The 17,135-nt window shown below is 41.5% G+C and overlaps 1 protein-coding gene across 1 annotated transcript; it reads left to right on the top strand.

The window, feature by feature from the left end:
• The first annotated feature begins 1,155 nt into the window (after positions 1–1,155).
• Positions 1,156–16,414, top strand: LOC306999058 (interferon-induced very large GTPase 1-like). The gene is made up of 3 exons (XM_079613464.1): positions 1,156–1,358; positions 1,477–3,155; positions 10,257–16,414. Exons 1-3 carry the CDS (start codon positions 1,259–1,261, stop codon positions 14,961–14,963), a joined length of 6,486 nt encoding a protein of 2,161 aa, XP_079469590.1. The 5' UTR covers positions 1,156–1,258; the 3' UTR covers positions 14,964–16,414.
• Positions 16,415–17,135: the final 721 nt, after the last annotated feature.

Raw genomic sequence — 17,135 nt, 5'->3', positions numbered from 1 at the left:
CGGAGGCTGGGACTAACAATATCAAGAGCAACACTGTTCATGCAAAGCTGGGTATATTCACTTCTATAATCGTTATTACAAAGCAAACGGACTACGCGAGTATAAAGTTGTATTTATTAGCAGCGTGTGCTAGCGTATCAACAATTAGGGCAGAGAACCGAAATCATAAACCAGCATAAAACTGTCTAACTAGTATAACTTCACAGTAAGGTTAAAAGCAAAAATAGGGCACACAAAAGTGAGCTTGTTGATCTTGAGGGGTTTCGCTGACTGAGGACGTCCACACAGTTTAATCCAAAAACGACACTTGTCAGTATTTTACTTCGGTTTTGGGAAGGGAAAAAAACGGACACCCCCCTCCAACCTCTCTGGGAAACGCGTATCTGTGTTACAAATGCCCCAGGCACAACGTTTAACCATATTTTTGATAAAACTACGACGGTAATAGCCTGCCGAGACCAAAAATATGAGACGCCGGTGTTAAAGTCAATGGAGCGCTGTGAACAAGTGTCGGACCTCTGTGGGAGCTCGTCAATTGGTCAATCTACATTCTAGGGCGTGGCTTAGCCAAAGGTGAATTGTTAATATGTTGTACAGCTGAAAAGGGAGAGAAGATTAAGCACAGAACACACAATGAATTATCCTCACCGCAAACTTTGTGGAATCTCTTTTGTATCAATTAACAATAAACAACTTTTAAAAACAGCATCATTCCCACATAACAGACCAACATTGAATCCTGCTGTACATAAAGCACTATTGGTTTGATATTTTTAATGTTGAGTCAATGTAAAATAGGTGATTTAATTAAAGTTGAACAAATATTGATTTAATGTCCATCTTGATCTATTTTTCATCACTGAAATAATATTATGTCAGGGTGCAAACCTGATGAAAAATAAATAAATGTTAAGTTTCAACCTTGATTCAATGTTGGGCCACACAAAATAGGGTCAAACATGGACTGTTTCAGTTAACCCCACAAAAACACCAAAATAGTGATGTTCAGGGATAAATAAATAAAAACAGTCACACATCATAACTTCAAACAACATGCCCTCAGAGCAATAATCTTCAAACCCGCATACCATGTCAAGCTCAAACCTGCAAGGTATGTGATTTTCCCCCCCACTTTTCTCTCTCCGTATATTACCCAGATAGCAGATGCACACTGAACACTGTCAGCAGCTTTAATGTGTGACTCAGTATCTGAAACCTCACGGATCTGTTTCTCCTCTGACATGTTTTGTTTTTTAGTATGGATTCAGTGGGAGTGAATGTGATTGAAACAGCAGCTCTTGGGAGACCCTTCCAGCTCGGCATGCTGTACGACTGCAGAAAGGACGTGTTAATACCAGGTACCAAAATATAACATCATATCAGATTAAAAATATGACTGGTTTACTGAAAACTATTTTCTGATGCGAAATGCAATTCTAATAAATTCACTGTTGAAACACATTTTTCCTGTCACAGGTATTAGACTTTGGAGTAAAGAGCAGCTGCAGCAGAATATTTGCTCTTGTGCCCAAATTAATACAGGATTCAATGTTACAGCTTCAGACTCTATTCAGGACAAATCTAAATTACTGAATATTGACGGTGGGCTCAAACTGAGTCTTTTAGGTGATCTCATCCATGTTAGTGGAGCAGCAAAATATCTCAAAGACACCAAGACCTCTTTCAAACAGCAGAGACTAACGCTACATTATCAATCAACCAGCAGGTTTGAAGAACTGACCATTAATCATTTGCCTTCTAAAAACATCACTCACGATGATAATGACATCGCCACACATGTAGTGACAGCAATGCTGTATGGAGCAGATGCATGCTTTGTGTTTGACAGACAAGTCTCTTCAAATGAGAACAAACGATCAGTAAAAGGAGAAGTAAAAGTGGCTCTTGAGAAACTGCAGGGCATCATTTCATTGGGTGCAAATGCTGTTCTTAGTGTGAATCAAAGTCAGCAAGCTGCAGTCAAAAAATTCACTTGTACTTTTTATGGCGACTTCCAGCTACCGTCTAACCCGACCTCTTTTGAAGATGCGTTGAAGGTTTTCGCTGATCTTCCAAAACTGCTGAAAGAAAACCAAGAGCTGGCGGTTCCACTGAGAGTTTGGCTTTATCCTCTGGACAAACTTCACTCAAGAGCTTCAAAACTTCATAAAGACATCAGCATGGATCTGATCATAAAGATAGAATCAGTGATTGAGAGTTTAAACACAACAGAGATGAAATGCAGTGATTTTCTGAAAGACTCTCCTGCTCTGACTTTTGCTGCATTTCATGATAAGATTCTGCACATGAAGCACAACTGCTACATGTACAAGTTGAGACTCGTGAAGACACTCGGCTCTCTGCTGCCAAACATCCGCGGGAATGTGATGAAGGAAACCACACTGAATGATCTTCTTCAAGAACATGATAAATCTCCATTTAGAGGAAGTAATCTTGCAGAATGGTTGAATGAGAGAGAAAGAGAGTCTGAGATCATTAAAACAATCCTCAGACAGTTGAAAGAAGTTGAGGTAAAAGACAACATTGATCTCATCAAGATGGATCTGGAGGTCGGGAATCTGGTCAGTTACACATTCACGTCACTGAACTGCTCAGATGCGCTTCTTCAACAAACTGCCTATCTGAGTCCTTCAGCACAAGGAGAAACGGATGAGAAGAGCCTTGATTTCAAGCGAAACTCTTGGCTAACTCATGAGATCCAAAAGACCATGAGGGACAACTTGAAGATATTTAAGAAGTTGATCAATTTAAACAGCTGTAAACAAGACAGATTCATTGTGTCCTCAAAGGAAATGGAGAATCATCCTGGATCCTGCATTATTCTGTACGGAAGTGAATGTGATGAAGTCGTTTGCTTTACTCCTCCATCCACACCAGCCTGTCCAATCACTGAAGAGGTTAAAGGTCAGAGTGTGGTTCTGAAGGTCCCCCCATCATGTCCTGCTACAGAGGAGCTCAGATTACTGTATAAACCGAAGCATGACACAGTCTGGAGATCTGAACCTGTGCTGAAGGATCAAGACACAGTTACTCTGACTGATCTGAGACCAGGAACTGAGTATGACATCAAGTGTGCAGCGGTGGGGAAACTCAACTACACCGTAGACAGTGACGTGATCAAAGTTTCCACCGAGGTATGATCATCATTCATCAAATATCATCTGCCAATAAATACATTAAGTGACTGTACAGAAATATTTTAACTTACTCTTATTGCAACTTCTTTGACTTAAAGGTACAATATGTAAGAATTTTGTATCACAATATCCAAAAACCACTTGCACAGTGTTCAATTTTTTTTCAATGATGTACTTACATTATCCTAAATTTTTCCAAGAATTTGTCAATTCAGAGAAATAATTTTAAATAGTACCCGTCACTTGTCGACTGTCAATGACGTAATATCCGCGTTATCCCTGGTTTCCGCTCGTACTGCCATAGTAACCATGGCGACAGATGTAGACAACTGCGTAATTGTTTAGCGGTAGGCGGTTGTTGTTTCGTTCAAACATTATGGATCATGGCAAGCAGACTTTGGGACAAAAGGAGAAATAAAACATGGATCAATATCGGCGTGGTGTTTTCGAGATGCCGAGAGCTTCGCGACAAACTTCGACTTGACAGAGACACCGCTCTTGCATGTACTTTATTAGACAGGTGAGCAAATGTACATAAAACTAATCAATGTTATATAGCTCAACATGATGAAATGTTAGAATGGATCTGTATGTTATTCTAATGTTGAGCTTACTGCTAGTCTCATACAGCTAACAAACTAACACATAGAATAACATTATCAAATTCAACACACTCAAATGCAGGTTAGTGATAGGGTAACATTAGACCAAGTGAAACAGCGCTGCGTTACCTCACAAGTTTAATTCGTCTAATAAACTGACCTGTGTGAGAGTAGTAATTCTGCACTTGCGGGTAGTTCGGTAGAATGAAATATCCTCATTCCTTTATATCCGCGGATCTCGCGTGTGGCGCTAATAACTTATCTGTCTCTCATTAGCAATCACGCCCAGCTGAATGTTTTCACTCATCCATAAACATTATTAGATCCTTCGGCATGACGACAATTTCCATGATTCCGCTTATTTATTGCATCATCAATCTTTGCCTTTGTTATGTTAGCAACCCCTAGTGGCAAAAAAAGAAAGAAAGACAAATTGTAGCTTTAATCAGTTCATTAAAATCAAGTGTGTAGTTAAAAGTTTAGTTTATCCAAAAATGAAAATTCTTTCATTAATTACTCGCTCTCAAATCGTTTCCAACACGCAAGACTTTCGTTCATCTTCGGAAAACACATGAAGAACTTTTTTATGAAATCTGAGAGTTTTCTGTCCCTCCATAGACAGCTACGCAACAGACACTTTCTACGAAACGGACGCTTCAAAAAGCGATAGTTATGAACTGAAAAGTTCATAAATAGATCCTAAAACTAATCCATTAGAATTGAACTGTTTGGTACACATTTTCTGAAGAGACACAATCGCTTTATATGATGAAAAGATTTAATTTAGGCTTTTATTCTCATATAAACATTTATAAACTCACAAATCACTTGTTTTGCGCGTTCTGGCGCAATATGGCTGCCGTCGCATCCTCCAGGTGGATGCTGCAAAATGGTGGTGGTTGAGAAGATTCCCCCCTTCAATGTAAAGTACTTTGAGTGCCGAAAAAAGCGCTATATAAATGTAATGAGATACTATAATTCTTATTATTTGTGGTAAACGGAAGCTCAAGCATGTTCGCTTGATGTGCGTGGTACATTCTCGTGTTACGCAGCATGTTTTAGCTTCTTCAAGAGCTCATGAGGTTCATTCGCGTGTTACGCAGCACGTTTGATCTTCAGCAAGAACCAATGAGGTTCATTATCGTGTTACACAGCACGTTTGATCTTCAGCAAGACCCAATGAGATTCATTCTCATGTTATGCATAACGCTTGAGCATCAGCAAGAACCAATGAGGTTCATTCTCATGTTATGCATAACGCTTGAGCTTCAGCAAGAACCAATGAGGTTCTTTCTTGTGTTACGCAGCACGTTTGAGCTTCAGCGAGAACCAATGAGGTTCATTCTCGTGTTACACAGCACGTTTGAGCTTCTGCAAGAACCAATGAGGTTCATTCTCGTGTTACGCAGCACGTTTGAGCTTCAGCGAGAACCAATGAGGTTCATTCTCGTGTTACACAGCACGTTTGAGCTTCAGCGAGAACCAATAAGGTTCATTCTTGTGTTACGCATCACGTTTGAGCTTCTGCAAGAACCAATGAGGTTCATTCTCATGTTACGCAGCACGTTTGAGCTTCAGCGAGAACCAATGAGGTTCATTCTCGTGTTACGCAGCACGTTTGAGCTTCAGCGAGAACCAATGAGGTTCATTCTCGTGTTACGCAGCACGTTTGAGCTTCAGCAAGAACCAATGAGGTTCATTCTCGTGTTACGCAGCACGTTTGAGCTTCAGCGAGAACCAATGAGGTTCATTCTCGTGTTACGCAGCACGTTTGAGCTTCAGCAAGAACCAATGAGGTTCATTCTCGTGTTACGCAGCACGTTTGAGCTTCAGCGAGAACCAATGAGGTTCATTCTTGTGTTACGCATCACGTTTGAGCTTCTGCAAGAACCAATGAGGTTCATTCTCGTGTTACGCAGCACGTTTGAGCTTCAGCGAGAACCAATGAGGTTCATTCTTGTTACGCATCAAGTTTGAGCTTCAGCGAGAACCAATGAGGTTCATTCTCGTGTTACACAGCACGTTTGAGCTTCAGCGAGAACCAATGAGGTTCATTCTCGTGTTACGCAGCACGTTTGAGCTTCAGCGAGAACCAATGAGGTTCATTCTCGTGTTACACAGCACGTTTGAGCTTCAGCGAGACTCAATGAGGTTTGTTCTCGTGTTACGCATAACGTTTGAGCTTCTGCAAGAACCAATGAGGTTCATTCTCGTGTTACGCAGCATGTTTGAGCTTCAGCGAGAACCAATGAGGTTCTTTCTTGTGTTACGCATCACGTTTGAGCTTCAGCAAGAACCAATGAGGTTCATTCTCGTGTTACGCAGCACGTTTGAGCTTCAGCAAGAACCAATGAGGTTCTTTCTTGTGTTACGCATCACGTTTGAGCTTCAGCAAGAACCAATGAGGTTCATTCTTGTGTTACGCATCACGTTTGAGCTTTAGCAAGAACCAATGAGGTTCATTCTCGTGTTACGCAGCACGTTTGAGCTTCTGCGAGACTTAATGAGGTTCTTTCTTGTGTTACGCATCACGTTTGAGCTTCTGCGAGACTCAATGAGGTTCATTCTCGTGTTACGCAGCACGTTTGAGCTTCAGCGAGAACCAATGAGGTTCATTCTCGCGTTACGCAGCACGTTTGAGCTTCAGCGAGAACCAATGAGGTTCTTTCTTGTGTTACGCAGCACGTTTGAGCTTCAGCGAGACTCAATGAGGTTCATTCTCGTGTTACGCAGCATGTTTGAGCTTCAGCAAGAACCAATGAGGTTCTTTCTTGTGTTACGCATCACGTTTGAGCTTCAGCAAGAACCAATGAGGTTCATTCTTGTGTTACGCATCACGTTTGAGCTTCAGCAAGAACCAATGAGGTTCTTTCTCTTGTTACACAGCACGTTTGAGCTTCAGCGAGACTCAATGAGGTTCTACCAGAAAGACTCGGGAGATAAATTGATATAACAGCGTATATTTATTAACAGCCCAGCAAGCATGAATTTATAAAGTTCTTTGGCGTAGGCCCCGTCCTTAGAGAGCAATGCGAGGGTAGCGGAATCTGCATATCCTGCCTGAAGACGAAGGCAGGGGCGCAGCCGACCCCCCCTGGAGGTTAAGGAAGGGACCATCCTGGTGGTGGTGGGGAGGATGAAGGGGAAGGTGCCATCTGGGTGGTGGTTGGGGAGGATGGAGGTACTTGGCAGCGTCAGCATCTGCGAACTCAGACGAATGTAAGTACCAATCTTTTATACTGTGAGTGTTAGCACATGATTGGTTAGGAGAGAAGTAATACGTGGCACGCTGATTGAGTCTTCCTGGCAGAACCTACGCTGAAGCTGTCATTTCTTTCTTGTGTTACGCATCACGTTTGAGCTTCTGCGAGACTCAATGAGGTTCATTCTCGTGTTACGCAGCACGTTTGAGCTTCAGCGAGAACCAATGAGGTTCATTCTCGTGTTACGCAGCACGTTTGAGCTTCAGCGAGAACCAATGAGGTTCTTTCTTGTGTTACGCAGCACGCTTGAGCTTCAGCGAGACTCAATGAGGTTCTTTCTTGTGTTACGCAGCACGTTTGAGCTTCAGCGAGAACCAATGAGGTTCTTTCTTGTGTTACGCAGCACGCTTGAGCTTCAGCGAGACTCAATGAGGTTCATTCTCGTGTTACGCAGCATGTTTGAGCTTCTGCGAGAACCAATGAGGTTCATTCTCGTGTTACGCAGCACGTTTGAGCTTCAGCAAGAACCAATGAGGTTCATTCTTGTGTTACGCAGCACGCTTGAGCTTCAGCGAGACTCAATGAGGTTCATTCTCGTGTTACACAGCACGTTTGAGCTTCAGCAAGAACCAATGAGGTTCATTCTTGTGTTACGCAGCACGTCTGAGCTTCAGCGAGACTCAATGAGGTTAATTCTCGTGTTACACAGCACGTTTGAGCTTCAGCGAGAACCAATGAGGTTCATTCTCGTGTTACGCAGTACGTTTGAGCTTCAGCGAGAACCAATGAGGTTCATTATCGTGTTACGCAGCACGTTTGAGCTTCAGCAAGAACCAATGAGGTTCATTCTTGTGTTACGCAGCACGTCTGAGCTTCAGCAAGAACCAATGAGGTTCATTCTCGTGTTACGCAGCACGTTTGAGCTTCAGCGAGAACCAAATGAGGTTCATTCTCGTGTTACGCAGCACGTTTGAGCTTCAGCGAGAACCAATGAGGTTCATTCTCGTGTTACGCAGCATGTTTGAGCTTCAGCAAGAACCAATGAGGTTCATTCTTGTGTTACGCAGCACGCTTGAGCTTCAGCAAGAACCAATGAGGTTCATTCTCGTGTTACGCATCACGTTTGAGCTTCTGCAAGAACCAATGAGGTTCATTCTCTTGTAACGCAGCACGTTTGAGCTTCAGCAAGAACCAATGAGGTTCATTCTCGTGTTACGCAGCACGTTTGAGCTTCAGCGAGAACCAATGAGGTTCTTTCTTGTGTTACGCATCACGTTTGAGCTTCAGCGAGAACCAATGAGGTTAATTCTCGTGTTACGCAGCACGTTTGAGCTTCAGCGAGAACCAATGAGGTTTATTCTCGTGTTACGCAGCATGTTTGAGCTTCAGCAAGAACCAATGAGGTTCTTTCTTGTGTTATGCATCACGTTTGAGCTTCAGCAAGAACCAATGAGGTTCATTCTCGTGTTACGCATCACGTTTGAGCTTCAGCAAGAACCAATGAGGTTCATTCTCGTGTTACGCATCACGTTTGAGCTTCAGCAAGAACCAATGAGGTTCATTCTCGTGTTACACAGCACGTTTGAGCTTCAGCAAGAACCAATGAGGTTCATTCTCGTGTTACGCATCACGTTTGAGCTTCAGCAAGAACCAATGAGGTTCATTCTCGTGTTACACAGCACGTTTGAGCTTCAGCAAGAACCAATGAGGTTCATTCTCGTGTTACGCAGCACGCTTGAGCTTCAGCGAGACTCAATGAGGTTATTTCTTGTGTTACGCATCACGTTTGAGCTTCAGCGAGAACCAATGAGGTTTATTCTCGTGTTACGCAGCATGTTTGAGCTTCAGCAAGAACCAATGAGGTTCTTTCTTGTGTTATGCATCACGTTTGAGCTTCAGCAAGAACCAATGAGGTTCATTCTCGTGTTACGCATCACGTTTGAGCTTCAGCAAGAACCAATGAGGTTCATTCTCGTGTTACGCATCACGTTTGAGCTTCAGCAAGAACCAATGAGGTTCATTCTCGTGTTACGCAGCACGTTTGAGCTTCAGCAAGAACCAATGAGGTTCATTCTCGTGTTACGCATCACGTTTGAGCTTCAGCAAGAACCAATGAGGTTCATTCTCGTGTTACACAGCACGTTTGAGCTTCAGCAAGAACCAATGAGGTTCATTCTCGTGTTACGCAGCACGCTTGAGCTTCAGCGAGACTCAATGAGGTTATTTCTTGTGTTACGCATCACGTTTGAGCTTCAGCGAGAACCAATGAGGTTCATTCTCGTGTTACGCAGCACGTTTGAGCTTCAGCGAGAACCAATGAGGTTCTTTCTTGTGTAACGCATCACGTTTGAACTTCAGAGAGAACCAATGAGGTTCATTCTCGTGTTACGCAGCACGTTTGAGCTTCAGCGAGAACCAATGAGGTTCATTCTCGTGTTACGCAGCACGTTTGAGCTTCAGCGAGACTCAATGAGGTTCATTCTCGTGTTACGCAGCACGTTTAAGTTTCAGCAAGAACCAATGAGGTTCATTCTCGTGTTACACAGCACGTTTGAGCTTCAGCAAGAACCAATGAGGTTCATTCTCGTGTTACACAGCACGTTTGAGCTTCAGCAAGCACCAATGAGGTTCATTCTCGTGTTACGCATCACGTTTGAGCTTCAGCGAGACTCAATGAGGTTCATTCTCGTGTTACACAGCACGTTTGAGCTTCAGCAAGAACCAATGAGGTTCATTCTCGTGTTACGCAGCACGTTTGAGCTTCAGCAAGAACCAATGAGGTTCATTCTCTTGTAACGCAGCACGTTTGAGCTTCTTCAAGTACCAATGAGGTTCATTATCATGTTTCGCAGCACGTTTGAGCTTCAGCAAGAACCAATGAGGTTCATTCTTGTGTTACGCAGCACGTGTGTTACGAGAGTGAACCTCATTTCAATCTGTTCTTCATATAAAGCGATCGAGTCTCTTCAGGAAATTTGGACTTAACTGCTTAACTCATATGGATTTTTTAAATGATCTCTTTAATTAACGTCAAAGTGAAGTGTCAAAGTGTCAGTTGCGTAGCTGTCAATGGAGGGACAGAAAGCTCTCAGATTTCATCAAAAAGATCTTCATATTTCATCAAAAAGATCTTCATTTGTTCCAAAGATGAATGGAAGTCATACGGGTTTGGCACAACTTTAGGGTGAGTAATACAATTACATAATTTTTATTTTTGTCAGAAATATTTAAGCTTGAGTACTGGAAAAGACTGAATATAATAAATATATCATTGTTTTTTTTCTATTAAACAGATAAAAAACAAGGACATTGAAACAGAGCAGAGCAGAGCAGAAGAAATATATAATCTATTTCAAAGACTTCATCTTGAAGACAGGTACCACAATAAAATGAGACCTGCAGATGTTCTTCAGATAACTGCACATTCATTACAGTCCCATGAGTCTTGTTATGCGGAAGAGGAACTGATTCAGACTTTCCTACAAAAACTTCTGATGATGAACTACAGAGCAAGATACATTAAAACTAAAGAGAAAATCAAGGAAGATCACACTCAACAGAGAGACAATCACTCATCTGAAGATGAAAGTGATATTTTTCATGAAATGTCTTTGTCTAGTGATGGAACAAGACAATCTGAGCGCATTCACCCGATGGATGTTCAGATGGCTGTGTTTCATTGTGCTGATGGTTTCCTGAAGCAGCTGATGGTCACTAAACTGTCCCAGTGTCAGTACGCTCTGCCTCTGCTTGTTCCTGATCCAGACACTCAACAGATTGAGTTTCCTCTCTGGACATTTAGACAAATCAACAAGAGCTGGAAGATGAGAAACACCAACAATGAAACCATCATTCAAAACCGTCCGATCTACAAGGCACAAACTCCAATGGTGTCTTTCTTCAGGTTTGGCTCTGTGTCTTCGTCTAAGTCTCAGCTGATGAACAGTCTGATCAATGAGAAACACAACACGTTCTTCCACAGGAACTGCCCAGGCAGCAGCAGAACCAGAGTCCTGATGGATGGAGTGGTGGAGATCGCCTGGTTCTGCCCTTCTGGATCATATGCTGATAAATTCACGGACTGTGTTGCGTTCTGTAATCTACACGGTGATGCAGGAGACCACGAGAAACAGCTGCAGATCCTCACTGAAATGTCCTCAGTCAATGTTGTTCTGCTATCACAACTGGACAGGAATGACAAAAGTGCAGCAATAATACAAAACCTGTACAGGAACTCAAAGCCACTCATTTGCCTTTTTACTGAGAATGAATCTGCTGTAACGGAAGTAAAGAAAAGGAAATACAAGATTGGTCTAAGAGACAGAAATCATTCAGAAGTATCTGAAGAACTCAGAAGAACTATAAATGATTGTCTCTCAGAATCATCTTCCACTTTCAGACTTGAAGATGTGTCCAAAAACTCAAACATCAGAGTCGATGAGGAAGATGATGAAGACTGCAGGAGAGGAAGAGAAGCAGCACAGCAGATGATGAGTTTACTGGAGAAGAAAGACCGGACAGAAATCAAAGACTCATTTCTGCCCTGTCAGGGGAAACTGTGGCGTCAGTGGAGTCAGAAGAACAAAGAACTACATCGACCTCGAGCAAATGAGACAGAAATGGACATCAGTAGAAAGAAAACAGAGATGAAGAAAATCCGTGAACAGCAGCATGAATCTGACATCAGGGAGTTTATTAAGATCTTTATTAAAGAAATGAACTTACATGCTGCAAACAATATGTATTTTCTTAAATGGCTCAGAATCTTCCTGGATGAATATATCTCAGGTGACCTTTCTGATCTACATCACAAATACGATGAAAAGTGGTCAACAGTCTTTCAACTGAAAGAGAACAATGATAAATCTGAGCAACTGACAGCTGAACAAACAGAACTTGAGAGAATATCTGAGGATCTTCAAGCTGCAGCCTTTGGTTTGGAGCACATCATGAGGGAGATCGGTCAGATCTATGAATCATGTTCATCTGTGAAGAAGAACAAGAAAGATCTGCAGGTTCACTTCTCTTCTCTCCCGAGTCTTGCAGCAGAGATGATGATCTCTGGATTTCCACTGGAGCTGATGGATGGAGATGCTGCTCATGTTCCTGTGATCTGGATCTCTGCTGTTCTAGATAAACTCATCCAGAAACTGGGAGACCAGAGAGTCTTTGTGCTGTCAGTTTTAGGGCTTCAGAGCTCTGGTAAATCCACCATGCTGAATGCCATGTTTGGACTCCAGTTTGCCGTCAGTGCTGGCAGGTGCACCAGAGGAGCTTTCATGCAGCTGGTCAGAGTCTCAGACGAGAAGAAAACACAGATGAACTTTGACTATATTCTGGTTGTTGACACTGAGGGTCTTCGTGCTCTGGACCTGACTGGAAGTTCAACAAAAGATCATGACAATGAATTGGCCACATTTGTTGTTGGTCTTGCAAATTTTACATTAATTAACATCTTTGGAGAATACTCATCTGAGATGCAGGACATTCTTCAGTCTGTTGTTCAGGCCTTCCTGAGGATGAAGAAGGTCAGACTGAATCCCAGATGTGTATTTGTGCATCAGAACGTCTCAGACGTCACATCTGGAGAGAAGTATGAGGAGGGAAGGAGACGACTGCTGCAGACACTGGATAAGATGACAAAACTCGCTGCTGAAGAGGAAGTCTGTGATGCAGAATGTTTCAGTGATGTTATTGAATTTGATGTTCAGAATGATGTGAAGTATTTTGCTCAGCTCTGGGAGGGAAACCCACCCATGGCACCACCAAACCCAAAGTACTGTGAGAACATTCAAGAACTAAAGAAAACTATTATGTCTCATGCCTCAAAGTCACATGGAATGATGTTGATAGACATAAAAGACCGTATTAGAAATCTCTGCGAGGCTTTACTGAAGGAACGATTTGTCTTCAGCTCCAGAACTGCTCTGGAGATTTCAGCCTACAGGAAACTGGAGACCGAATACAGCAAGTGGTCCTGGAGTCTTCGCAGTGCCATGATGGAAACTGAGAACAAACTACACAACAAAATAGAAAATGAAACAATCCATGAGGTTGAGGAAACTGATCTTCAAAGAGAACTGAAGAAGACAAGTGAAGAAGTGAAAAACTCAATGTCAGAATTATTTGAGCAAGACACAGATGCAGATATACTGATTCAGTGGAAAAAAACATTTGACATAAAAATGATTGAGCTTCAGGAATACATTGTGAGAGAAACAAAGAGGAAATTAAATGAGATTCTTCAGCAGCGAAACCTGAAGAAAAAGATTGATGCTCTGAAGACACATCATGAAAACACTCTCTATGAAAAGAGCAAAAAACTTGCCTTACAACTCAAAGACAAAGCAAACAATGAAGAAACCCTGAAGAAAGAATTTGATTTGTGTTGGGAACAGAGTGTGGACAGGGTTATCTCAGACACTCCCCCAATCAAAGACATTGACATAATGAGAGATGTGAGAGATATCCTCAAACACATCTATAGAAGTGCTCTAGTATACCATTGCAGTGAGAGCTGTGATATTTTTACTGTGTCGACTTACTCTCAATATGTTATTTTCAGAAAGTCTACAAAAACAGTTAAAGAAACATGTGGATTTGCTCAAACTCTTTCTTCAGAAGATGAAGCTCAAATAAGATTATTAGTCACAGATGTTGCTCAGCAGACAGACAGAATGATTCGGTCATTTAACATTTCAAACATGGGATACAACATCAGTTACGTTCAACAACTCACAGATTGCATCAAGAAAACAGTAACAGAACATCAGAAAGGACCAGTGAATTATGTGTTCAAGATTGAATTCTTCATGGATTTGGTTCTTTCCATCAGTAAGAGGGCAAACAAGATGATCACTGACCAACAAAGACTGTTCAAGGAAGCCCATGATCATGTTCTCTATTTAGAGAGGAAGAGAGCAGAGTACTATAGTATTTTCCAGAAATACTGTCATGGAGCAACATCAGCTGCCATTTTTGGAGAGATCATCTGTCAGAAACTTAAAGAGCCCATTGAGCAGAGTGTCTACAATAAGATTGCCAGAGATCTGACAGGTGAAATGAGATCAAACTGTTCATCACTGAATGGAAACAGATCAAATCTGGAGAAACACATCCTGAAGACACTGGCAGAAGAGGAGGATTTCAACAAATACATGAACTACATTCATAATCCCAGAGATCACTTCAAGAGATTCATCAGAGATGAAGTCAGTCGGTACATCACTGATAAGTTCAGTGTCAGTGTTTTACCCAAGATGAAGGAGAACATTAAACTCCTGCAGCAGAAGATAATAAAAGCAGCACATGAATCTACTGAACATGTTCAAGTGAACAGAGGAGATGTTGGTTTGTGGTTGAAGAGTTTCACACAGCCGCTCTCAGATGACCTGATCTTCTCTGAAAAAGACCTCCGTGGAGTCAAACATGTTGATTTCAAACTCCTAGAAGATGTGATAAGAAAAGAACTTCCTCCTGTAATGTCTAATATGAGCAGTAGATTCAACACAAAGACTTTTCCTGCCAATCTGGACTATAAGTTCAGGCCAGATGAGCTTTTGATTGATCACTTCTGTCACGGCTGTTGGGTCCAGTGTCCGTTTCGTAAAGACATCTGCACCAACACCATAGACAAACATCATGGAGATCACAGTGTTGCTTTCCACAGAGAGAGAGGAATTAATGAAAGACATTTCCCTCAAGCACAGTATCTATGTGCTGTTGTTTGCACAAAATTAGTGGCAAGTGATCAGGATTTCTATGCACCAGATGGAAAGTCCCCTTGTAGAGATTACAGAAGAGCAGGAGGAGTTTATGAAGACTTGAGCATCACCCCTGACCTCTCTGATCTGCCCTACTGGAAGTGGTTTGTGTGTCGATTCCAAAAAGATCTGGAAAAACACTACAGTAAAACATCTGAGGGGAGTTTTAAGATATCAGATGAATGGAGCAAATACTCTAAACATAATGCTATTGAGTGTTTGGGTCAATGCATCTAATGGAGCAGATAGTGAATAGCCGGGCTAGTGCGAGCCAGGGCTTTCAACAGGCCGGGCCGGGCCGGGCTCTGGCGCTTCACTTTAAGCCGCCGTAACACGCCTCTCTGGAACAATGTCACACAAACCCATAATTTCACCAGCAAATGGAAATGTTATCAAAAATCTAATCAGATCACTGCAATCTCCAGATACACAACATAGCCTTTGGACCAAGGTATTTGGTGGGCAAAAAAAAAACCTGGCCGTTGGCCCAGATGAAGCCCTGACGAGGCCCAATCAAGCCCCGGAAGTGACAGTGAAAAGCAACTGCCCCTGCCACGCATATCACGCCTGGCCCGACAGTGGAAACACGGCTAATATTACTTATCCTATTATATTCTCCTCAGATCACAGTCAAAAATGAGTTTCTGTCATATCAGCACGAATCTGTACTCATCTACACGGAGAACTAACAGAGTACACTGCTTTGAAAGCAATATTCAATCTGAAAGTGTTCTGTTCTATGGAGCTAAAAAAAAATTACATTGCAACATGCAACATTTAACAAAACTGAATTGATATTGTGGTGTATTTTATAGCTTTGCATTTTTTTTGCTATCTATGTTTAGAGGTTAAATTAGCTGTAGATATTAAAATTATTAAATGAGATTAAAGTTATTCAGATTATTAAGCTATTTAGAAATACAAACAAAAGCATAATTTAAAACAACTACATGTAGTTTTGTGTAATGTACAACTGACGTCATCGCGGTGTGGGCGGTCATGTGCGTTGGGTGCGCAAGGCCCCATTTCGCTTGGCGGTGTGCACGGCACTTTTTGTAACGGCGCGTGTGGAGATGAACGACTTCGAGGTGAATCTAGCCGAGCACGTACGTCTCATCACACCGGCACCCAGATATCACCTCGACATTACATGCTTATATTTACAAAATGAGCCTACAATAACACAAGCCTTTTTAATGAACATAAAGGTCCGTATTTAATAAAAATGTTCATGAAACTTAAGACAGAAAATCGCATAGTAAAACTGGGAGTTGTGAAAAATATACACCGGTGTTTTGCCAGATGAGAAGTTATCTATGTATCATATTTTTACTCTTTTAATTGATTTTTATAACTGTATCATATATCTCTTTTAATTTCTTTTATAACTGTTTTAATTTCCCTTGCTTTTATTTTGTGATTATTTTAATTCCTTTCTGTGTAAAGCACTTTGAATTGCCATAGTGTATGAAATGTGCTATATAAATAAACTTGCCTTGCCTTAATGAAATGATAAGTGAAATTAGAAAATATTTAAGAGATTGTTGATTTAGTTGTACATACATGTTCTCATATCCATATATTTAGTTCTAATATCACAAGTAATAATCTCAAGGTTTACTGCTTTACATGATTCTTTTGTAGTGTGTAATTGGTGGTGTGTACTAAAATAAAAATTGTCATGTGTGTACCGTACTACTTCTCACCGCTGATTCCTGATGGTTTAGAGGACAATTACTCAGAGTCGCCCCCTGTCGTTTCAAAGAATAATACAATGGTGAGCGCTTAAGGCTTTAACAGTGTAAGATAAAAAAGACACACACACAAAATGTATTTTAACAGTAATACACTGTAAGTTATAAAACAGGTATATGCAACAGTGTTGCCAGTAGTTTACTGTAAAATGTAGTTTTTTTGGTCACCATTGTGCTGAGTAGATCCTGTGCTTCAGTCCTGGAGAAGATCTATAGACATTGGTAATATGCTGCGTGTTGCCAGATAATGTCTTTCGATTTTTTAGAGTCACTTATTTGCTTTAAAGGAACACTCCGACTTTGTGGGACTTTAGCCTATTCACCTTATCCCCAGAGTTAGATAAGTCCATACATACCTTTTTTATCTCTCGTGCGTGCTATAAGTACGTTTGACGCACCCACCGCTAGCCTAGCTTAGCACAAAGACTGGATGTAAATGGTTGCAGCTAGCATACTAATCCAAATAAGTGACCTAAATAAGGCAAACATTTTCCTATTTACATGTTGTGATTTGTATAATCACAGTGTGTACAAAAAACAAAGTCACATGAAACACAGACATATTTTAACCGTATAAATCCTGGGAACTATATTCTCTGAAGGCGAAGCACTGCTGCTTGGGCGGAGTGATAAAAAACTGTGGAACACTGTGAAA

The sequence above is a fragment of the Phoxinus phoxinus genome (genome assembly GCF_949152265.1).
Source record: "Phoxinus phoxinus genome assembly, chromosome: 1".
Classification (NCBI taxonomy): Eukaryota; Metazoa; Chordata; class Actinopteri; order Cypriniformes; family Leuciscidae; genus Phoxinus; species Phoxinus phoxinus.
Note: the sequence above shows the minus strand (reverse complement) of the source record. Positions and strands in the feature narration are given on the sequence as shown.